General features: G+C 43.6%; 1 protein-coding gene across 9 annotated transcripts in view; it reads right to left on the bottom strand.

Annotated features, from left to right (window-relative positions):
- Nucleotides 1–25,188, bottom strand: part of LOC126870284 (headcase protein-like) — a 151,575-nt gene that overhangs the window by 61,385 nt on the left and 65,002 nt on the right. For 2 of the 9 annotated variants that reach the window (XM_050627852.1, XM_050627851.1), the window contains exons 2-6: nucleotides 11,237–11,593; nucleotides 10,582–10,838; nucleotides 9,838–10,089; nucleotides 9,391–9,562; nucleotides 8,630–9,156 (exon numbers count right to left, since the gene is read on the bottom strand). The exons of 4 other annotated variants lie outside the window; for them this stretch is intronic. In XM_050627852.1, the coding sequence (XP_050483809.1) occupies nucleotides 8,876–9,156; nucleotides 9,391–9,562; nucleotides 9,838–10,089; nucleotides 10,582–10,838; nucleotides 11,237–11,588 (1,314 nt within the window). In that variant the 5' untranslated portion in view covers nucleotides 11,589–11,593 and the 3' untranslated portion in view covers nucleotides 8,630–8,875. Of the gene's footprint in view, nucleotides 1–8,629; nucleotides 9,157–9,390; nucleotides 9,563–9,837; nucleotides 10,090–10,581; nucleotides 10,839–11,236; nucleotides 11,594–12,074; nucleotides 12,313–17,315; nucleotides 17,382–25,188 lie in introns of those variants that run through there. 3 more of the 9 variants (XM_050627847.1, XM_050627848.1, XM_050627850.1) reach the window with 3 other exon arrangements.

Genomic DNA, 25,188 nt, shown 5'->3' with positions numbered 1-25,188 from the left:
CATCCCCGCCGCTCCATATCCCGTCGATGAAACACGATGTTTTGTTCGGTATCTGATATCCCCGCGAATGCGAAGAATTTACATTTTAATTGCAACGAACGCACGAGAACTGGAGAGATAGCAGGGAAGGGAACCACCATGCCTGTTATTCTTCACCCTTCAAAAAATCAGGGGTGCAAATGCTCCCTCTCTCTCGTTTACTCGTCAATACGAAATATCATATCTTTGGTTCCTCGTCGAGATAATTATTCTAAAAGACGATAAGAGTATGCTAAAGAACGAGTGTACTCGCGGTGTTTTAATCGCTCGTCAAAGTTTAATAGAATCGTGGGAAAACAAAGTTTCGTGAAGATCTTCTCAGAGGATTGCTAGAGGGTTGTACTCTCAAGATACGATTCGAACAAGAACTCGTCTGCCTATTCTTTTCTACGGATACGCTCCTCTACTTTAAGGAGAATGTATAATTTCTAAATAATAAATTATGAAACACGCTCTCTCGTCCAACAGACAACATTGCCAAAGAAAGGGAGAAAATGGTTGTCTAGGGACATACAAAGTGAATCGCGTCAGACGGATAATGCGTGTGTTTCATGGAATGATAATGCGATAACTTACGAATTCTATTTTCAGCGTTCTAATCGCGACAAAGACTCGTTAGGGATTTCAAGGTCTTATCTATATTCTCACAACTAATCTATAAAAATCATTCTTCTTATCGTAAAGCTCTTGTTCGCGTTTAACATATATTTTTTATACCTCGATGGAACAACACGCAACTTACTTCGCGTTACGAAATAACGTTGCGTTTGTGCAACTTCTGCTTGTTCAGTGTTTTTTCTGCTTGGTTCATAATAAATTAAGAAAAGAACGATTGGTCTCAGTGTTCCCCTTCTTCCGAAGGCTCGAGAAAGTTGGTCCCCTTTGCATCGATCAAGCGGTGGTCCTCTTTTTACAAATCGCGGCTCGTTATTATTTTCCTCGGGCAGCTACACGCCGCGCAACGCGGCGCCGCGAGATTTACGAGCGCGTAAATTAGCCGAAACGAAGTTTCCGCGTGGCCCCGCTGCTTCGTCCCTCTTCTACAGGACCCGCGAGATTTCTACCCTTCCGCGGGCCGACGAGCGAGAGACGAGAAGGAAAAGAGAGACCGACCGAGGTTAAACTTTCTCCCCTCTCTTTTCGCTTCTCTCTTTTTCGCGTCGCTGGTATCGCGCGTCCACGTCGGTGAGAAACCAGGCAATTTGTCCTTCGACAAATTAATTTCTTAAAATATGTTGCCTGCCCGTTGTTGCAGGCAGCTTTATTGCACGGATGCTTTATGATCCTGTATTTTTTTCTGTCTTCCCCTCGGCTGACAGCGGCTTTACGGTAGACTCTCGTTTTCCCTCCATTCGCGAAGAACACCGCGTAATTAAAAGTTGCCTGGGCCCTTCGACGCCGCGAAAATATGTCGATAACGATCTCCGGAATAAATTTCCCTGAATACGGGTATTTTCATAATCGTTGTTAATACCCGATCAATTCGCTTGAAACTTCTCAGGGAAATCCGCAAATTAGAAATTTCATACATTTTCGTTGTTTCTTCGCTTTATGTTCATTCGCAATCATCGATGTTCGTATCCTCTCCAAACCTGATTCAACGCTGATGCTTCGAATCGCGTAGTTTGGACCTCTTCGGAAGACAATTTTCGCTTGTTATTCTGAACATATTCGTTGATCTTTTATTCGCGCTGATTAATTATTCTCTTCGTCGAATTCTTGTTAGCTAAAATTATTCTTTTAAAATTAATATTGCATTACCTAATACGAATTCAATTCAAAAACGTTACTTGGAAGAGAACTATATTTTGTATATTTCCAATGATTTCATATATTTCAAAAATATACTCGCCAACGATAGTATATCTTTTACAAGCGTTGACAGTTCTGGTATTAATCGCATACAACAGAGTTACCGTTTCCAGTCGTAAGTCAATTATTTTCCAAACAGCTAAGTAAGAACCGTCACGCGAGCTTCCAATCCAGGCCAGAGCACAACGGAGGATTCCGAATGCCATCGATACTGCCAGCGATGCGCCATTAATCGTGTCTTTTTGTTGCGCACTATCGGCTTAGAAAACCGGTCCCCGTTAGCAAAGAGAGGCAAACCTGTCTGTAAAACGTTCGAGCAATTTAAAACGCGTCCCAGTCGTGGGTCACTGTTAATGATCGTCTCGTTATCGGGACAAAAATGCCTTAATTTCGAGGCTGCTCTCCGATCCATCGAACCGGCAGAGATAAGGCACGTTGAAAAGACTCGAACAAGGCGCACAGACCGTTCGTTTTAATCAAGAAACGAACTGCTCGCATGAAGAAGAAACGGAGAAAGCTTGATACGTGTCGCGACGACAACGGTACCCGCGCGTGATGAAACTAGCGATGGAGCTGATACAATACGTACCGATTACGTTCGAACAATTTGATACTTAACCCTTTTGATACGAATTAAGCGTGTATTTAGTTTACATTGATATAACATTTCTATCGTTTAATTTACGTTGGCTATATATTTATGCAAGTACGCGACTAAGAATATATTTTCATGAATTATTTCCTTCAAACGTAGTTGCCTGTTAACAAGCGTACCTACACGCGCAAATACAAAGACTTTTATCGTTTTAAAATACCGCTTATCTTTTAGTGATGTAATGAAGAGCATATTTGGTTTCTCGAGCTCTCTCGATCGATTCCTCGTTTCAAAAATGGAATATTAAAAAAGGAACAAAAATAGAGTGGAGTAGTGGAAATTGTGAGAATTGACGTGGATAATTACAATATGATATAGGATCGGGAAATTCGTATGTTGATATCGACAAGCATCGATGCTGTATCAGTCCCAACGCTAGGCTACAGCCTACGACCGGTTGCTGCTGCATTCGCTATGCAACTGGGTCGCTCGGAAATATACGCACCGTAACGTTAGCCGATCTCTTTTAACGATCCACGATTGACCGGGAACACCTCGAGAAACGAGGCGATTTCACGCCTCGTCCTTCGCGTCGCGCTGCATTTGGATACGCTGCTGATTACACCTTGGATTAAGGATGATCGCTGACACGGATTAACACGCGTAATATATCGACAGTTGAGCAAGAGAATCGTAATTTTCGAATTCCTTGAATCGCATGAGAGTAATTTTCGCGAACGCGGGAGACCTAGAAAACAGAACAAAGAAGATTAAAAAAGCAAAACGCTTGTTTACTTTGCTGTGTATTACCGTCCAATATTGAAATTGCTATATTATGTTGGAAAACAGGAAACGCGTAGTTATTGCGACATATTGCAGTGGGGAACAGGAAACACGTAGTTATACGATATTTACATAGCAGAAAAACAGTAAACGTAAAATTAGCATCAGCGACTTGAAATCGGAGTACACGCATGAAAATGACAGCAAGTGTCAAACCGAATTCATTGATTTTTATTATACTGTTGTAATAAAAATTTTTATTATACTGTTGTAGTTTTATTATACTGTGGAAATTAAGATTAAATTTTTCCCCGATTACTTACAATTTATTAATATTGAATTAAATATACAAATATAAATTGGACAGAAAACGATGTTTGTTTAACTGAAACTAAATGCGATACTCGTTATCTATATCAAACAACTTTACAGTTATTTGGCAACTCTCGTCACAACGAATCTAACACTCTCTCTCTCTCTCTCTCTCTAGACAACTCGATCAATTCTCTCAACTCTACTCTTCGGTGTCTCGATCAACTCTGACTCTCTCAACACACACACACCTTCTGTTCTAACGTTATTTGTTGTTTTTCTCATATCTATATAAGAACTAGGCGACTTTAGTCACATAGGCGCTCTTAAATAAGAATGGTAAACGAACCACAGAAAGACGACGTACATGGTTTTTTCTAATTTCAACCGACCTCTAACTTAAATTACTTTACGATATTACACTGTATAAAGAATCTTACATTTCATTTTTTATTTATGTTTCATCGCCTGTGGCAGACGGAAGTTAGTCCTTCGATAATTTCTAAACGTTCTAATTTTCACATTGGAAGAAAATCCCAAATTTTTTTAAAAATTACTACTTACGAATAAAAAGAGAATGGATTCCTTATGATCTAGTAAAAATACAGGAGGAAAGCAACGAAGAAAAAGCAAGGGGCTGATATTGCTATCGCTGATAAAACGGTACGCTGGAACGCGACCATTGACGCACGTGCACAGTAGTTTCTTTCAGGGCGGGCACGCGGACTGGTGATAAAAGGATTCCGTGTAGAACATTCGAAACAGCGATCTCCATTGACGTCGATCCTCCTACGAATTCAGCACTCTCCCGCGTGTACCGAGAAAGAGCCAGCGGCAGTAAGTAGATAGTGGACAGACTGACGATACTAGTCAGACGCGGCAAAGATAGAGATACAGGCGAGAGAGAAGCTTGAGCGCGTGTACAAGCTAATGCATAATCGAGAGACGAGCGAGACTGGCCCGATACCGCGTTTATTTCTGCGTTCGCGTTATTTATGGTAGGCCGATAGCGCGCACAGGAAACGAGAATCTCGCGATTCGGACAGACCAAGATCGGAGCAGATAGAAATTAATTAATCGCCTACGGGGCACCCTGCTTCCTCGTTTTCGCTAAATTTGGAGGCTCGAGGGTCTAGGCAGAGTTTCGACTCCATTAACGGCGGCTTCATTCCGGGGACACCGTTACAAGGTACGTGATGGAAGATTGATTAACGGTGAAACTACGGAGCAATTAATCGGCGCGCTTGCTCGTTGGAGAATCGTGAAAGCTTTGCAATAGGACAGAATATTTGTATTTTCCTTGGAGATGTATGATTCCTGGAAATTCATATAATTCGACGAATTCGAGGAATTCCATGCAAGATATTTTAGAAGACACGCGTAAGCAGTGCTATGCGAGTGGACATGATATTTGTGTATTTTGACAGGGAGAACCGTGAAAATTCACGTGTCCGTATAAATTGTAGTAATCTAATGAAATATTTTGTAGCAGAGAAGCAATGCTACGCATAATGCTAGAGTTTCTCACGTAGAACCGTAGAATTTGAGTAATTTTATAAAAAGTCTCGCAAAGAGTAGAATCGTCAAATAACACACGGAGAACCTTAAAGTCTCGTAAAGGACACGATACTTGTATTTTTTACACGGAGTCGGCAAAAATTATGCAGCATCGGAAATTCGAGCAAAAGTCCGTTAGAAATTCTACGTTCTTCGAATAATTGTCGCGCCGCTAATACGAAATGCAGCAAGAAATAAAACTGGTCCCAAGATGGCTTGTACGTGGTAGCTGCACGAAAGAAGCAACTCTTATCTCTTCGGTATTCGTGCGAAAGCCACAATTCCAACCGATCGTACGAACATGCACTTAGGAAAAATCGGCTCGCGACACGGTGACCCGTCCTCGTTTCGCGCGTGACGCAGGCGAGCATGCCGTGCGGAGTCAATACGAGGTACGAGCATGGCCTCGCGATAAATCGCGGAGGAGAGAGGTGCAGAAAAAAGCGCGCTCTCGCAGCACGGTGCTTTTCGGCTTCGAGCTGTGTGTCGCCGAGAAACGAGCGAGCACGCGTGACGATACCGAGCGGAGAGAGGCCAATGGCCCCGCGGTGCAATGGTGCAGTGTGCAATCGACGCGGAGCAAACGGGAGAAGAAGAGAGTAAAAGAGGGGACGACACACGTGTGTGCGCGCGCGCGTTCGCACCGTCTGCCAAGTGATCCGCGAGCGGAACCTTGAAGCGCGGATCGTGTGTGGGTCGACTCAGCCAGCTGAAGAGGAGACAGGTAAACAGGCTTGGAGAACGATAGGGTGACATCAAGAGAGGCAAATGGAATCTATCTGATGAGAAGAGAGGCAAAGGGTGAAAGTCGGGTCGCTGCGAACCCCTTTGTGCTGAAAACCGTGGCATACGAAAACCGCGACTTTTCGATATCGATTTTTGTCGTGAAAACCGAAACTTGAAACAGTAATTATACGGTAATTTAATTTGTATAATTATTCGGGTGAACAGACGTCGCTTGGAGATGAACTTTCATTACGGAATATAGAAAAGTTGCTAACAAAATTCTTTAAAAGAAATTAAAAAAAAAAAAAAAAAAACGATGCTGAGGCGAAGGGAAGGATAGAAGGTTGCAAAGGTAGCAGAAGGTTTGTAGCATTCGTAAACACGAGATGCGGCGTAATCATTCCTATCGCGTGGCGTAAAGCTTATGTGAAAAAACGCAATTTTCCGCAGACGCGAGCGTTACGTATAATAAAACGGTGCGACGATGGCATCGTGCGTGGTTCGTACCACGTCAGCGACGCGCTCCAGTTTGTCCTTCTCTCCCGATACACCGACGAGGATGGAAACTCACCGTTCATGAAATATACAACAGACTGCCTCGAACCAACGACTTCGAACTGGCTCTCTTGGCGTATCGGTCCAGCGTTCGGAGAGAAACCGGAGAAAGAGTCGGGTTTTGTCGGTGAACACGTTCTTCGATCATCCTTTAACCCTTTCACGCTGGATCTTGCGACATTGTTGTTTTACACTTTTGTACTTAAATGTAGAGATATATTTTCGCTTTCATAATTGGATAAAGTAGATACAAATTCCACGTACTTTGATAAAAGGAAAAGTCTATAGAAACGTACGAGATGTATTCGATGCTATTTTTCTGTATTTTTTGACTGGAAAATGAATCTAGCGAAAACCAACTCGCCAGAAGGGAAGTAGAAACGGACGAGAGAGTCTGGCAAACATTCTATAACACCGAGCCATTTTTCCACCAGTCGCTTCCAGAAGTCAGCTTCTTCCCACGAAGAAAGAACCTACGAGCGATTCTTGGCGGAACGCGCGAAAAACTCGTCTGGTCTCTCCTGACCTCCCGTCGGGGCTGTTTCTTGCATGAGAGCGTGCCTTTCTCCTCCAATACTTTCGGTTTCGCCGGCAAATTTATTCGGCGACGAAGGGATCCAACACTGTTGTAGAATGGTCACTCGCCTCTACTTGATCAGCAGCTCGTGGCTTCCATTCGCCTAGCGTGTCAACGCTCACGGCGATCGCCACGAATAACGATTAACTCTTAGAGTATCGTAGGAACATATAATTTCCTATAAAAGAATTGCGAATTTAGACCACTTTGGTAGTCCTAGCGTTAACCTAGAACGTCGACCAATAGGTCAAATTCGCCCAATTCCTAATCTTTCCTCGTTCCGTAAATTTCGTTCCTCTGTTATAAACAACAAATTAAATTCACTTAACGAATATCAAGGATTAACCATATGATCCGATTTCCACGTAAAGATCATTTTATTCGATTCGAAACGAACGATGTCGGTTCGATCGTTGCGTGGATCTCCTAGACATCCTCCTGCTCGAGAACGTTTCTCTCCTTTCCTTCTGTCCCTCGAGGAATCGAGGCGCGCGTAAACATCCGGCCACGTGGGGAAACAGCGTTTGTTGGACGGTCCGCCGATGGAGGATCCGCAAAACGCACGACAACATGGAGGGAAAAATCTGCGAAGCTGAGACAACGCGTGGCTCGATACAGAGAGTAGGCAGCGTACGTCGACATGCAACGGCCGACCCTGACGAGAGGTTTATAGCAGCATCCATTATTAGAACGCTGATACGAGAAGCTACTACGCTTCATAAATATAAATTCGAATGCATAATCGATGAAAGCGAACGCCTACCGAGCGATGGCAACTGCATGACAAATGCATCGAACAGCAGAAAGGGAAGGGTAGGGAGAGCAGATATTTCATCTTCGACATTCCCGTATTTATTAAGACGAATACTAGAAACGTTTGATCTCTGATCGAATAGTTCCTCGGCAGAAGTTTATTTCGGAAACGTTAAATTGTTCGTTGATCTCATACTTTAAGATTGTTCCACGAACAAAACAATCTAACAGATGGAATTGAACGGAGTGAGGGGCTCATGATCGGAGGAGTAAAAGACAGTTGTTCTTTAAATTTCTACGCATAGTTATTAAAAAACAGTTAGTTGTTAATTTTTTTTCTTTTTTAGTAAGAGAGAGCAAATGTTAAATTTCACGCACAAAATCGAATTAAGTTTCTATATAGCAGTGTTAAAATATAATTATGAATATACCATGTTCTCGGCGTTTCCTATTAAAGAAAGGCGAATAAAGAGAGGTAGGTGGTGTTTGCTATCGACGAGCAATTACCAATCAGGCTCTCATTGCTCGGTGATCGATCGATGCTCCCCGATTAACCCGTTAGGTCAACGTCCATGAAAGAACGCGTTCAGGCTTTTTCGTTCAAACGGGGCCAACCTTCTCTCGTAATATAAATAACTCTCATCACACACTAATCTCAACGATTTTTCATTTTACATGGGCGGAGCCAACCACAGGCGCATCATTGTTGACTCGAGAATCGCACCAAGGGCAGGCAAGCTGCAACGCAGCTACGCATTGTACGTTCCTCTGCATATGTGCGTGCACGAACCGTATAGTCCTCGAGAGTTCAAGTTTAGCTTGCATCTCCTTCCTTCGTCGGAAAAGAATTTTGTCCGCTTGGAAAATGAGACTCTCTGAGTATTTCTCTTGGTAGGAAATTTATAATTTTAAATCCAGCGTTATACCGCGTGAGAGTTAAGGAATTAATTATTAATTATTCGATGTTTCTACATACGTGCATATTCGTTCAAGTCGAGCTACATTTATTTTTCAGAATTTACTTACAAAGCTTCTACGATCCACGCACCGGCATTTCACATTCATCTCGCCGTTATCGTACGATGACAAATTTATACTGCTATCGGTGCTCTCAGCGATAGATCCGCAGAAATATCTGTCTATGTATTTCTCGTGATCGAATGCTATCATCGTTCGTTGACGTCGTAGGTGCCGAACTCCCTTTGAATGTCGGCAAAAGTCTTCCCCTTGGTCTCGACCATGCAGAATGTCACGAAAACCACGCTCAATAGGCAGATCATTGCGAAGAAAAAGAACACAGCTGCGTTCCCAACAGCATCGACCACGGAGGAAAACGATACGGTCACGATGAACGCCAGCATCCAGTTCAAACACGCCGCGCTGGAGGAAGCTGTCCCCTTTAGTTTCGCTGGGAAGATTTCGCCCATGTAGGCCCATGGTATGGGACCTGGTTTTTCGGAAAAGCAGTTTAAAACGCGATTGTGCGGCAAAAGAGTGTCATGTGAAATTGAAAAATGACTTTCGAGAGTTTACAGACGAAAACGAGTCTTTATCGACATCCAGTACCATCGAGATTTCAAATTCTCTCATTGATTTCTCGAATTCCCAAACGGTTCCGAATGGGTTACGTAGAGATGGATTTGCGTTAAAAGCGAGGCGATGATGCTACTTTGTTACTAACCGGCACCCAGGCAGAAAGCCAGGATATATAGGCAAGCAGAAACGAGCGGTAACCAAAATAGACGGTCGGCTTGGTCGGGATTGTTGGTCCTCAAAACGAAGAAGATGCCTAGAGCCATCAGACAGAGACACATCACGCCGCAGGATATCATCATGAGGATCTTTCGACCCAGCTATAACAATTTTCCAAACGTTGCTACGCTTTTTGTCCTTTGTGAGTTGGAGATTCGAAGAACGAACGCTGCATTCGGTACGTCGATAAATTTGTGTACTTTGCAAGAAACATTCTCAACCCTTTCACGCTCGATGTCGCGTATAAATAATCGACAGGAAAGATATTTTTATCAAAAATAATTCGATTTTAAAAGGGTTAAAAGCCTGTCAGAAATTCTTCAACGACGAAACGCAGCGTCCGCTCGTCGCAATTGCGAAAGATACGAGCGACAACCTGATCGATCAACGAGGCCGATATAGCGCAGGCGATCACCTGGACGACTGCGAAGATCAACATCTGGAGCAGGGGATCCATGTCAACGCCAGTTTGCCTGAAGATCGTCTCGCAGTAGAAAATAATAGCGTTGATGCCGCTGAATTGTTGCGCGAACATCAACCCATATGCCACTCCCATGGTCTTCAACACTGGTTTCTTCAAGAACGCAGAGAACGTCACCTTCTCGCGCCTGCTTTTGTCTATTTGGTCCTATTTTCAAGTACCAAACGCTGCTTCAAAACGCGATACTCAGTTCATACTTGCCTTAAAATAAACCTTTGATGTACAGTAGAGTTCCATTTATTTCCATTTGTCATCGGATGGAAAGCAGATCATAAACCAGAGGTCCAGATAAATGGATTCAAGCGACAGAAATTCATTTAACCCCTCGGTAGCCTCGAAAAGTCAAATCCATCTAAAAATACCTCTAACTGTTCTTTCTTATCATAAATTGACTCGATGTCTAAGATACGTGGTCGTAATCGTCACGGATCGATAACTAAAGTTTGTAACAACTAAAATTTTGTTCCAACAAATGGAGTTCTACCGTACTGTTTCTCAAGCAAAAAGTATTTCTTCCTGGCTGGATATTTCGCTGCTCGCAAGTGTTCACACTGCCAGCGAACATAATTCGCGAATTGCTTGCGAGCAACGTAAGAATCTCGCAAATACTTCGGTATTTGTAGCAAGTGTAACACTGACTTTAAACGCGCTGATCTCAGGGTCGATATCGTACTCCGATCCACGGAAGAATCGCATCGACTTCTTGGCGGCTTCTTCGTTGTCTTTCGCCATGTAAAACAGAGGACTCTCCGGCATGAAGGTCATGATGCTGGCGAATAAGAGAGGAGCGATACCACATAGAATCGATATCACAACGATGTTCCTAGCGTAGCCGCAGCAGTAAGCATACAGAATCCCGATCACGAGTAACAATTGGAAGAAGACTCCCAAGGTACCTAATCATACAATAGAGTCAAGCTTTTTATTAAATCGTACTATAGTATTTAGAGTAATGCCTACTGAAGAGGATGGTACAACGTTTGAAAGCTTACGAATAGGAAGGTTTTCGTTACCATAATTTACATCGTTGATTATAGATCTGCTGTGTTAAACATCGGTTATCGATTGCCGTTATTATTGCCTGGCATTGCTTCTTCTTCGGAGCATCTTTTTGCCAGCAACTCTAAATATTCGCGATCCTATCATAGACTTTCTAACGTACCTCGTTCCCAGTAGACACTGATATAAATACTATGGCGCAAGAATCTTAATATTCTTTGAAACCGATCGAAAACAACTATATTTTTCCTTCGGTAAAGCGCAGTTCTACTGCAGTTTCCTTTTTCTCTCGTACCTCTGATCTCTTTTTCGGAAATCTCGGCCGAGTACATCGGCGCGACGACGCAGAACATTCCGCCACAGGCGCCGGTTATCAATCTGCCCATGACTAAAAGCACGAACGTAGTCACCCCAATTGTGATGAACATCCAACCGAGAAGGAACGCGGGTACCAGCGACATCATCGTCCACTTTCGACCGATCTTGTCGACCAGGAAAGGCACCACTGGCATCCCAAGTGCTGCACCCAGCGGAAAAACCGACGCGATCACATTCGTCGAGAATGTATCGTACTCGTGCTTCTCTTTCAGCACTTCGACGCACGGCGCGCTCCAACCAATTCCGCAGCCCAAAGAGAATCCGCCCATGCATGCTACAAAATTTACGCCATGTATCTACAGTCGATTTCACACCAGTGAATCATTAAAACACGTTCACAGTCCAAGGCAAAAACATACATATTACGACATCGTACGTCCAAAGAACCGATATATCACGAATTAAAATCTCGTATAATTACGTGTACTAACACGTTGATCGCTACAATGGTTATCGGCGACTGTTAAATTTTTTACGATGCTTAAAACAAGGCAAATTTCACGGACTATTTCACGGAATTTTCAAGGATACGAACGAGCCTGAGTCTTTTCAAGCTAGTCCGAGTCCGTAATCTCGGATACCCGCATACGTCTAATCTACGCGACTATAGACCGATCACACCATAGGGGTTAGGGAACTGTGAACGTGTCAAAAAGATTGCAATTATCAGGCGAATAGGTTAAATCGTTTACATCGAACGAAATAATATTGAAAAACCGTCTATAGGAAGACATTTCGGGAAGTAAGAAAAGAACCTGCGCAAGCAGCGATGTACTGTGGAAGCCTTCTCCGGAAGAGATTTTTGTAGTCCTCCTTGCCTCTATCCGCCATTTTTCGCTAGATACTGTTACCCGATCTCGATTTGCGATTATATTCGCTCGTTTTCCCTCTATGAAAATTGAATGTTTCTCGCCGTCACGTATAGGTACAGTCTGTGTGTTCTCTCATCGATGCTCGAGTACGATGATCATCCTTTTTTATGTGGCTATACGTCTTGAACAAAAGAGCACGTGGAAAATGGGGAGAACGTAGGAAAACGACGAGAGGAAACGTTCGAAAGGAGGAAAGAAAACGATCCTCGGACCCGACACGTTTCCCTGTTCCAATAAACTCGTCGACCAGACTATGGTTCTCAAGGACGATACCTGCGGCGGCCGTATTCCCCGTCGACTGCGGGGACGACGCGGTGGTAATAGGGATAAGGTCCCTTCCTCACGCCCGGTTACTTCGGCTAACGACATTCAAATTCCATTAGGACAGCGCGCGATGTGCGGCTGACAACTTTCAGATTACAGATCGGCTCGTTCTCCTCGGTTTTGGCGAGAGAAGAACTCTTGTCGGAATAATGGCGGGGAGAAAAAGGGGAAGAACAGCAAGGAAAAGAGCTCGAAGAAACGGGAACGATTAAATCGCGAATACGGACCGGGTATTTAAATGAGTGCATCTACATTTTAAATATCTTCTTCGGTGCCACTGTGACTCCGGGTTGACTCGAATTCTTACGAATCCATTCATAACTTTATAGCATAAAGTATTTTTAATATAAAATCTATATATACATGTATATAATAACGATATATTTAGCAATATATTTTTTTTTCACGAGAATCGATGACCTTTTGGTCCATTCTTTTTTTCCTTTTTCTTTTTGTTACAGATAGTTTGGTCCAAAAATAGTAAAGCGAGTCTTGGAAATATTTTTGTTTGGATTTCTAGGAATCGAAGGAACCTCCATTCTTAAGAAGCTTTGAAGATTCTAGATACTTTCGAATATTATACCTATGCGTTCTGTGCATTTATGCATCTTGAAGTTTTGTATACAAATTCTCGGTTTACTTGCCAACCAAACCAAGTATTTTGACTTTCATAATTTTCTATACCTACAAAACTTCGCGTCCGACACCGAGTAAGATCGCAAGCTGAAATCGCCTCGATGAGTTCTCGCTGATTTGCAGGGTGAACGACCTGTGAACGAAGCTTTCCTCTACAACAGTGCATTGACGGGAGGAAGGAAATCGGAGGAAAGATAAAGAACGCGGCTGTTCTAGCTTCTATCTACATATACACCACGAGGCTGCTTCCGACGAGGAACGTCCGCGGAGGGAATTCTAGATAACCGATAACGATACGTACTCGACTGGTGATCGAGCTCTGAGAAACGCCGTGTCGTTGTACGATCGTAAGAGAGGATGCACTGTTCTTCCAGCGAAATCCGCCGCCCTTGGGACCACGATAAGAAAAATAACGCACGAATCAACCGCCTCGTTATCCGTCTGCTAAAATTTGAGACGTCGAAGATGACTTTACTTCAGGCAAACGTCGGTCCAAAGGCTGAAAAGAACTCTTTTGCAAATCGAAGCGCTCGAACGAAAGTTTCCACAGTGCCGTGAACAGACACTGTCCTCCTAAGTTTAACCGCCTCATCTAGCGTTTCTTCGGTTTTCAGAATATACCTCTTGATCGAACGTCCGACTATCCGAATAATATCGAACTGTAACAGGAACCAAATACGCGAAATATACTCAACTATGTCATACTCTCTGTATATTCGATCAGGTTAGCGATCTCGTTAGAAGTCCATCGTTATACACGTGTGCAATGAAGAAATTACTGAACGAATTAAGGAGAAATTTAGTAGCAATAGAAGCAAGCAACAGATGACGTGAAAACGTGTAATTTGTCAGTTGCGAAGGATTTGAAAAACAAATTAGAAGAGCAAGAGAAAAATAATCGTTCGCGACAAATTGTACCGCTTTTCATATAAACCGCGTTGACGAGTTTAGTCGTTCGATTGTTTAAAAAATTCGTGCGTTTAGTCCTTCTGTAACCAATTAATCCGAATAATCGAGGTCCTACTACGTAAATTCGCCAAAGATAATTGCAAAGGCGCACAAGACGTAATTGCAACGTATCACGAACTCATTGCCTTTTTCTCGCCTTTCAAGCACACCGTTTCCATTCGCGTCGTGTCTCGGCTCTCCAGGTCCGCCGGGAGCACCCCGCATTTACATATAAATATAAGTAAAAAGCGTATTTGCATTCAAATGTCTGGCGGCAGGGTCGAGGTACAAAAGTTCGACGGCATTCTCGATCGAAAGTTCGCGGGAAGACTAACCGCGAGTGGAGCAGGTAAATGAAAGACACGTCGATGACGGAGAATTCGAGGGGTCGAACGGAAGATCGATCGAGCCACAAGTTCGACTGCCGATAATAATTCGGAAAATTTGTCCAATCAAACGTATCTTGGGAAATTACATTCCAATGGATATTATTAAAATCCATGTAGATAACATTTAAGTATTTGACTTTAGTACGCGATATATACATGTTTGCTACTTTTTATTATTTCACACTTTTCAGGAATAAAATATTCCAGATATCGGCAAGATGTTAAAAGAAACCGAAATCTTAAGAATATGCGAGAATAGTTGGATATTTGGCAATAAAATTAAAAAACAAATTATCGAGCTTTCAATCGAATCGCATTAGGTGTTCCGATACTTATGGACGATAGTAGTGTAGGTGGGCTGTGCATTGCTGCCACCTTAGCTTTCGAATTCAATTCGTCACGGAAGTTGCTGCAACGCAAAACGATAGAGTCCGGTTTGGGTGTCGATGGACATTAGCGAACTTGTTTTCCAACGACTAGACTAGTTATCGAAACATTGTGATTTCCGTGAAAAATTCGCTAACACATTGGCTATCGATCGTGGGATTAAAGTTGGTTACAGGCATCGAGGTAATGGAGCTGGATAATTGATCAAAATCCGAGTATTATATCTACCGTTCTATCTCTCGCGAGTTAATAGAATGTTATATCGAGTTCCATTCATCGAGGCTCATTCAAGAATAGGAATGAACTACGATTGCTCGTCATGGCTCGACGGCTTCCCCCTTACCAGATGAATATTCCATCTATCCAACGGTTATTTATCGTAGCGACGCTTAATCGTGCAACACTCGCGTCATTTGCCAGCAGTGAAACGCTTTGTCGTCGCTTAATTTACACCGAACCCTCGGAGTTCATCGATTCCGACTCAACGACTGTCTGTTGGCCGTTAATCAAAGATACGAGTTGGTTGTACTTAGGGTCCAAAGATGTACGAACTTGGTCGTTTAATCTTCAGAGACCGGAGAAGAAGATACGCGGTTAATTATCGCAACAGTGTCAGAGATCGCGACGACTCGAGTGCAGCATTCAACGGTAAAAATTTCCTCGTTTTCCACGTCTCTTGGAAACTTGCCTCGTTCGATATCCAACGTTGGCCATCGATATACGAAAAACGCTACAATAGTCGGTAGTCGTCTAAACTCGATCCTCTCCCGCGTCGTCCGCGAGCGCATAGAACGCAAGCAGACCTCCAAACGGCTTACATAAGCCGTCGACTGGCTTTGCTACCTTGAAGTCGGTCGTTGCCGCTGTCTCTTGCAATCGCTGCATGCCGGCGTATGCATCGAACGTTCTTTACAACCGACTGGCAATCAAGACTCACAACGACGCGTGCACGGGAACACACGGTGAAACGAGAGAGGAGAATGCACGCGGCAACGAATAGATTTCAATTTCAACGTGGGAATGCGCCTCTATGCCGGTGCTGGTATTGATCCTCGCGGGACGGATAATAAATTGTCGATTCGAGACCGTGCGTCCGGAGGAGACGTCGTTAAGAAGACGATACACGTCGCCTCTCTCTTCCCTCTAGTCCAACCAAACAATCTAACCCCCTTCGTACGTATTATTATTCCCGTGGCGGATTCCGGAGCTGAACGCGCCACTAACGAGCCAATCTCTGCGCGATGGAACGTTTAATGATCACGGTGTGTGATCTTTGTACCAATCGTCGGGGCAGACCTCGTCGATACCCTCTCGAACATCGGACGTGATATCAGGATGCGATCTCGAAAATTTTCCAGAGCTGGGAATCGCGAAACGAAGGGGCAATTGTTCATCGCGAATGGTCGAGAAGGTGGCTGGCAAAAGCGAGAGATGTATAGAAGCAATAATTATCGAGCGACAAGTGACGGGGAATTAATATCGTATCATTTTAATGAGAGATTGTAAATAGAATATTAATTTGTAAGTAACTTTTGCAATCCAAGGCATAGATCACCTCTACAAAAAATGGAAAGTACGTATTTTTTGTACATGATGTCAATGATATAAGAAAATCTAAATGGTCTAATCTATATTCTTCGTTATTTTGTTACGCTATCGGAAGGCTCGTTTGCATCGTTTCTAGCACCTACGTGTACTCTGTTCGTTTCTTCTCGGATCTCGATATAAATCGTGAGAAATTCGTAGATACGACCATCTTGGCTATCGAAGAAAATGCTGTGTTTCGCGTCTAAGATCGTGTCAAAAAAGGACGATCCTATTACGAATATATGTCCAGTTGAATTTCCTGCAAAATTTCACAGTTCGAAACTGTCGAAAATATACGTGACGCGCGAAGCTGTATAAAATTTGCAAAATAAAACGTGCGTGACGATGTTTCATAGAGAAAGAGTTTTTCTACGTTCAAAAGAGACATAAAAGTTAGAAAACCATCTAAACCTGTATCTATGCCACTAGCCACCTTTCTCAACCACGGAACGGTACTTCACCGAACGCCTGTTTTGTCGCAGAACTTGCAGGAAACTTGCAAGTAACTCACGGGGAAGCGACAAATTCGTTGGAACAAGTTTGCGACAACTTACAACGCGACGGACCAATTGTTTCGAGAAATCAGATCGAAACGTCGAGACGACCTAATTCCGAGGGGACATGGCCAGGGGATGAGAGAAAGAGAGTCACCCACCCTCGCGCAATCGATTCTAACGAGAGAGGCTTAGGACGGCCGATCAAGCTCGTATAAATCACGGCTCCTTCCCCACAGGGTGTTAAGGCGGACGGGAATGGTGTTCCCGATAAAAGTCACCGGACCACAGGAAATTCCTTTCCCGTCGCTACGAATCGAACTTCGGGACATTGGTTTCTCGCTTAGCGGATTACGTACCACGTCGAGCGAGAGTGTATTTCGCTGCGAACTAAGAATACATAGGGGATCGGCCAGTGGATTTACCTGGAACAGAAAAAGGTAAAAGCGAACCATTAGATACGTGTAAATGCCAAATTCCATCGGGGTAAATGCGTAAGAGTTGAATAACGCGTCGAATACATCACGCGCCGACTGCGAGAAAACTTATAAGAGCTAGAACGTCGGTTCGATGTATAACTAATGGAAATAATAACAACACAATGGCCTCGTACAGAGAACGTGCTCGCGTTGATTTACTTTTCACGGTCTGCTACACCGTTATGGAACACCCACGCGTGTGTGTGCGTGTTCAAATACTCGTGCGAGTCTGAATAGCCGTGTGTGTCGTGGAATACGTGCGTGATCGAATCAGACACCAAAATTAACATTCTTTCTAAAATTTTTACGAAAAAAAGTTTATTTCCGATTATACGGAAGATAATGATGGCTCTAAAATTCGAAAGGAATTCTTTGAAAAATTAAACGATTAAAAAATAATGGTCGCGATGATTACCGGTAACGAAAAAAATTTTCCTCGTCTGCAATGATTTTTCTTTATTAAAATCGTTTAAATCGAGATAATTACTAATTCTTATACCGCAACTCTTTTGATGTCGATTAGAACCGTCACGATGTCGATGGCGCGTGAACGATATATCGCGACTCGATCCTAGAGAATCGGGGATCGGAGAGAACACACACGATTGCGCGACAAAAACCGCTCGCGCGACCGTTCGTAAATTATCGCGATCGCGCTTCACGCTCGATTTCAGAGAACCTCGTGTTGGCTTTATCGAAGCCGACGTCGACGAAAACGCTAGGGGATAATTGGTAATTTCGATCCATTTGTCAAACGGAACGCGGCAGCCTCGTTGGAACGTGTCACCACGAGCTACTTTTGCAAACGAGCCACCATACCGTCCACCCACCCATAAATCTTGGCGAATGCCGGCCGTTAATTTTTTGTCCCGCTCAGACTGACCTACAATGTAAGCTCGAAGCACCGGGATCGAAATAACTCGAGTATTCTCATTTTCAAGTTTGGCCTTTCGTCGTTTCAGCGTTGAAACTTAGCAACGGTACTAATATTTTCTTCTTGCCCAGTTGACAGACAATCGTACGAGATACAGTTACTTGCATTAATATTCGCACACGGTACTATCTGCGTACCTGTTGCTTTATATAAAAAGGGGTTGATTTAAATATCGCGTTGCTTATTTCTCGAGAATACAAACCAATTCATCTTCGAAATGAGGTGTAAAAGTGTTGTCCGTGATAATTGTGACTGCAGGCTGTAGATGTCGCTGCTAGGATACTGCTGTATTTTCTTCTCATTTAAGAATCGTGGAAGGAAAATCGGACTCCGGTCGCCAGGATTTGAACCAGGGGGTCCCGAACGTTCGTAACCTAAGGCGCTGTCGTCGTCCGACATTAGTTAGTGTCGAGTGGTGGTATTTGTGCTATCGAGTGCCTCCACAGAAATATCGTGTCGATCTGCTTCTCCCTTTTATCGAAGGAAAAACCGAACCTCGATCGTTCGATAAGTTTGTCGTGATTTTTTAGTAAAACGTTCATAAGTCTAGATCTTTCGAACAAAAACTAGAACACATTCTGCACTCGGATTCTTTAGAATTTAGAATTGTTTCTCTTTTGACGTGTTTGTTTCAAAGATCGAAAACTTGTCGGTCGTGGTGCATTGCATCACATTCAATTACAAGTACGAACCAATACCGGCAAATCGAAGGCTCGAAAAGCAAATGCAAAAATAGCTGCCGCATTCCGACGCTTTACGAGCCGATAAGATACAAGTATTGTTTCTAAACTAGTTCTACGATGGAAAACCAAGTTTTGCGTATCAGGCTTCGAAACGTGTTATTACTCGATAAGATAGGAAAACTGGTCGGTGCTTCATTGTTGTCCTGTCCTAATCGGCATATCGTTCGAGCAACTCGCTTTTCAAACTCGCACTGGCACTGCCTCGGTGATTCATTGAACAACTTTAACACGATATACGTAAAGTAGAACGCAGCGACGTTTTAAGAATCGATAGCTACCAAACCACGAGTTTCGTTAAATACTCGTTCCGGTTTGAAACATATAGTTGGAATAAACTTATCGCATAGTAAACTTATCTACGTATCAGCAGTTGGAATAAACAGAAAATAACGTTTGGAGAGTTATAAAGGAATCAACTTTATTTGATTTATCTCGAGGCGATATGACGCTGACGCGATAGATCAGTGATTCCCAAGTTCAAAATCAGAATTCAACAAGATCTTTCTTCTTTTCTTTTTCCTTTCTTTCTTTTTGTAATCGCGTAGCTGCATCTGCTGTTGTAAATTTTAGAATTTGAATACAAAGTGTGCGTAAACACTTGTACATTTTCTAACGTGCGCTGTGACTACAAAGAGTTTGGGAACCACTGCTGCAGATGTATAGAGCGTCGCAACTCAAAATAATGCAGTTTTGTATTCCATTACTCGCCTGAAGAATCGCAAGTGTGTCAGCTAATGGTCGTGAAAATTTCAAGTTTCGAATTAGTCGATAATTTTAGAAATTTTAACAATATTCTGATCGTTTCTGTGAGCGTCCTAACATTTCTGACTGTTGGTGCACATTAGACAGTTATTAAACCGTCGTTGCACGCTTGCACGTTTTATTTCCATACCAATGCGTAGATGATTCTTTGCAACAGGAAGATGAGACAAAGAGCTTTAATCGAATTCATCAACAATCAGGCAAGAATTGTTTTCTATTTGCAACTTATTTCTCAAAGTTTGGGCGTCCGTTTGTGCCACGCAATTTGATTTCGCGTTTCCTTTGGCGGTTTACGCGCAGCTGGCCGAAACAAATCGATCGATTGTTCGTTGCAGGGCTGCGGGTTGAATTCCACAAAACGACTAAGAAAAATAACCAGAGAGAGAGAGAGAGAGAGAGAAAGAGAGAGAGAGAAAGAGGGAGAGGGAGAGGAGGAGAAGGAGGGAAAGAAAATGTGTTTTCCCATCTTGCGCGCTCCTGTTCTCTTCTCCCCGCCGTTATTTCTCGGCGATTCACCGTTATTGACGACGCGGTCGCGTTAGAAAACTCGTACGAATTTAATGTACCATAACAGAAATATTGCGAGCTCTTTTGTGACGGTGGTAGAGCCGACTCCGCGGGAAACTTCTTTCTTTTTCGCGCGTGCTGCTCTTTTACCTTTCCAGCCCGTTAACCACAATTCGCGCCAACGGTGTACACCCTTCCTTGCCTTTTAGGTACCGCGAAAGTACAAGCGATCTAAATAACAATTTAATATTCGATATATAGGAATATGTCGCCAGACACCGATTCTTCTTTTATAGTATTAGATCGTTTCGAAGCTTGGGGTATTTGAATTGTATATTTTGAAAAAAATATGGGTTTGGGATACACAGTGGGTCACGAAAGTATTCGTCGATACTGGTAGATTCAGACTGCTTTTATGAACGTATCGTGCGCGTTATGCGAGATATGTGTATTTTGAAATTTCATTGCCATTCTACAGGATCGCGACTCTACATACTGAATATGTCCTGAAACGTTTGCGGCGAAATTGTACGTAGAGATTCGAAATGAATCGAACAGTTCAAAATCGAGACTCTTGGAGAGATTTTTTGTTCGACTCGCGAGCCAAGATAATTTCCGAAGCAAAGGCGGTGAAAGCTGGATTTCCTCTCTTAACGATTGCGAGAGAAACGCTGAGGAAGCAGCAGCAGCCTGGGCTAAATCTACATTCTGCTGCATCCGAATCTCTTTCTTTTTCGCACAGACACGCAGAAGAGGGTGAAAATGTCCCCGGGAGGCTTCTCTCCCGCGAGTTGCGCAAAAAAACGTCCGCCTCTAGCCGCGCGAAGCACCATCGTCCAAAGTGTCCTCGTCTTCTTTCAGATTTATCATATTGCTCGCGTGTGGTGCGTGCATGAGAACCGGCGTAGGTTTTTCACGAACCGTGAAACCTGCTTGAAACGCGTTTTCCAGTTCCAACTGGAACTTTTTCCACTAGCCGACTCGTCCCAGCTTTCCTTCGCTCTTTCGATTTTCTTTTCCGACGATTAATCGACTCCGGATGGGGTTTCGTTCGGTCGAAACTCCAAGGGGATTCCTTGGTAGCTCGCAAACATCCCAGACAAAATCGACGGGACGAAAACCAAATGGATCCAAAGACCTTTTCTTCAAAGTTTAGCAGCTTCTTTCGCGAGAAAGCGGGATTTTCATTGGGACGAGACGACGATGGTCGGGGATCCTCGGCGTGTGAATCCGGCCAGTGGCCCTTGTATGCTCGTTTTTTGCGTGGAAAAGGAAACGAGGAAGCAAAGAAGGAAGAGGCGAGTCGCTGGAAAAAAGAACTAAGGGGGGCCGGCCCTCTTAATGCCTCGCGGCAAAATTCGCTAAACGCTCGAAAGCAGCTGCTCCTGGCGTTACCAGTCATTTCCTTCTTTCTCTCTTTTTCTCGCTTCCCTTCAAAGTTTTTCTCCCTCTGAACCACGGTGTTTGTCATCTCTTCCACCTTGCTCCCATTACCACCCTATTTCCGCGCCTTCAAGATCCGCACTCTGAACTTCCGGCGTCCTGGCCTCGTGTCTACGCCTTCGGAATTATTCCACGACAAAGGAGGCGAAGCGCTCGAAAAATAAATACGCGCAAGACCGAAAGACAACTGCCACGGAACGTGGCTGAGTCGTTGCCGTGTTTCGATCAGCGATTATTTTCCCGCAACCCTCGTTGCTCTTGTTCGGTTCTCGTTGATAGAACGGTCGGAATGTTGGAGAAATAAATGAGAAAAAACGAGTTGTACCTGTTGTATTAGAAATGTTTGGGTCGTTATAAAATTACAAATTTTACAATGGGAACATAGTCGCCAAGTCCTATCGATGACTCCTTCCCACGTGTTCTAATTCATCGAGCAAATGTAAAATCATCGACTCTTTTATTTTTAATGATAGAATGCTTATTACAAATTCCAGTCGGTTGATTTCACGTAAATAAATTTATTTCAAACTTTTTCATCCATTTGAAAGTCTTTGCTTTGAAAATACACTTCAAGATTTGCCATCGATCTAAAAAGATAATATTCAAATGGCCCGATACAAAATACATTGAAAAAGTATCCGTGTCGAATTTATTTACCCAACTGGAGCTGGTCTTTGATCGTTTTTCCACTTTCACGCCGTAAGGTACATTAGCGAACCTTCGATCGTTCTTGGAACGAGCTCGTCGCGCTTTTCCAATTTCGCAAGCGAAGGTAAGAAGGGAGAGGGCAGGCGACGGCAGACTAGTTTCCCAAGTCCCAGCAGGGAAGCTCGACTCGAATTACCTTTAAGCAAGGGAGGCAAAAAACCGAACAGCTCGAGGGTCTCGGACAACGCAGCGTTCAAAATCGAACGCGCCCTTTCCTCCGTACAATTTGCATACCTTTCCTCCGAGAACTGAAATGACCCTGTGAAACGAGCATAAGGGTCCTTTCTGCGACGTCTAATGGTCTACGTCCCGTCGCATCTGCTCCAAATGGCACGGTACTAGCGTGGTTACGTAATTTTGTAACCGAGAATGGTTCTCCTCCCGCCCTTACCTGGCGAGAGAAACAACGATGACCGAAAATTGGGACTTTTCCGTGCCTCAAATATTCCTTAAAGCTTCGTAATATCGTTGCAAAGTAATTTATAGTCGTATATTATTATATCAGTCATATCAACGTAATGACTTAGATTTGTCATAGTAGGATTAAGAAAATGATCGATGTTTATCGGTTAATTCTACATCAGTAATCGTCGATGTTATTATCTGGCCATAGGCAACCCAAAAAGTTTGTATCTCGAGCAAAATTTATCTCGTCAATTTCTTCGAAGCAAGTTTTTATCTTTCAAGGGTCTCTGAACGTTTCACTTAAAAAGTGAAAATATCCCCAAAATGTTGTCTAAGTTTAAAACAGTAAGAGAAAAAATTACAGTACAAAACTATGCTTGCCCACGAAGAGCTAAAAATTAGATAAGGCAACGTGTTCCTCTTCCGATATCGCTTTCTAAATCGTGGCCGAAGGTCACAACCATCCACGGAACTTTCCATCTATCTTCACTAGCGCGTAACACTATCACAGCGGGGAATTATCAACGAGTCTGGGAATGCGGACAATTTTCCTCGTTGCTTGGTCGAAACGTGACAAAACGAGAGAATAGTGGAGAGAGAGAGATAGAGGCGTCAAAGGGAGAGCCGGGGACACGATACTTCGCCGGGCGTTAATAATGAGCCAGCCATTCCAGCGGCATCGGTGTCACGTCGCTTTGTTCCTCCGCGTATTATTCGGTCGCGCGCGTATCTGGAATAATCAGTCGCGTTTTACCGAAATAGCGACGCGCATTGTCCCGCAGGGTCTAGACGACGTCGGACGAAACGCGTTGGAATCGCAATGGAGAACAAAGACCGCGTCGAGGACGAGAGAAAGGATTGTCAGAAAAGTTTCACCAGTTTCTAGACAACTAAAGGGAACCAAGGAAAGTTCCTTTTCTAGATCGTGTCTGCGCATTCGCTTTCCATTGAGTTCATTTTGCTCTTCTTCTTCTTCTTTTTCTTCTTCGTCTTTTACCGACCTTCTTTTTCACGGACTAGTTCGAATTCTAGAGAAAACTTTCCTATTAATCGAACGGTTCCTTCGCGTCCTCCACGTTCTGCAGTAACATGGCGAACTAGTCGGTGGAAATACGATTTTAATCGCTTCTATGAAGTTTAGAAAACTTTCTCCGCGATAGTAACCTATATCTGGTGAAACCTACTAGAGAAAAACACCATATTCTATTACTTTTCACCTCGATACACGGTAGCAATACACGGCGAGCCTAAATTCGTAGCGCAACCAAAGTCAGCAAGATTCTATGGCTGGAAATAGGAGAAAGATGAAAATTCCGCTTCTCGGGAAACCAAGTTTCGACGCTTGTCACGAGACAAAAGAGTAACAGACTCCGATATGACACATTCACGCGTGTCCAAAGCACTTCCGAGACAATGATGCAGGAAAACAGCGGGAAAAAAGGTGCAGAGGGAAAAGAAACGTCAACAAGAGAGACAAAAGGAATCGATATTAGCCGCACCAATTCCATTCGAGCGATACAAAGCGTGATGAAGGTTTGGGGCGCATTATGATCGATGAAATACCGTATTAAGGGTCCCCATCCTAGAAACAGACGCACCTGCCACTCGTTTGTCCTCGATCCAGTACCTTTTCCGACCCCCCGGAAAGGCGCAAGCCTACAATGAGATTGTTTTGCCCCGTGTTCTCTCTCTCTCTCTCTCTCTCTCTCTCTCTCTTCTCGCGGACGCCTTTGGTCAGGAGTTTCGTCTCTCCGGAGAATAGACAAGCGTATCCGATAGCCGTGCTTATTGGATCCAACGTTGGAGACGCATCTTTCCCTTTCCACCGGCAGCGCAAGGGACGATTCTTCGTTAAGAAGATTACTCGATCCGGGGACCCCGAGATATCGAGATCTAACGTTACCTGACCGGCGATTATTATTTCACGAACACGAAGAGAATTTCGTTTGGGGCTTGCGCGACCCCACGACCGAAGTAATAAATCGTGCACCGGCCTCCTGGTCCCGTGACAGCAGAATCGAAGCGTTTTAGATTAGATAAGGCAACGTTTCCTACGAGGAATGTATTAACGAAGGACTCTTGTAAATTAGAAGTCGATAGCCACTACTCTTCCTCGTAAGTTACGAGGTACGTGAGTTTTCTAGCGAATGCGTATAAGTAGGAAGTTTTACGGGGATTAAAGCAACGTTGGATATCGATGATGGCAATGTGAAAGCCAGGTAGTTTTGATATCGTAAAGAAGGAATATTTT

This window comes from Bombus huntii, chromosome 10, assembly GCF_024542735.1.
Source record: "Bombus huntii isolate Logan2020A chromosome 10, iyBomHunt1.1, whole genome shotgun sequence".
NCBI classification, from domain to species: domain Eukaryota; kingdom Metazoa; phylum Arthropoda; class Insecta; order Hymenoptera; family Apidae; genus Bombus; species Bombus huntii.
Note: the sequence above shows the minus strand (reverse complement) of the source record. Positions and strands in the feature narration are given on the sequence as shown.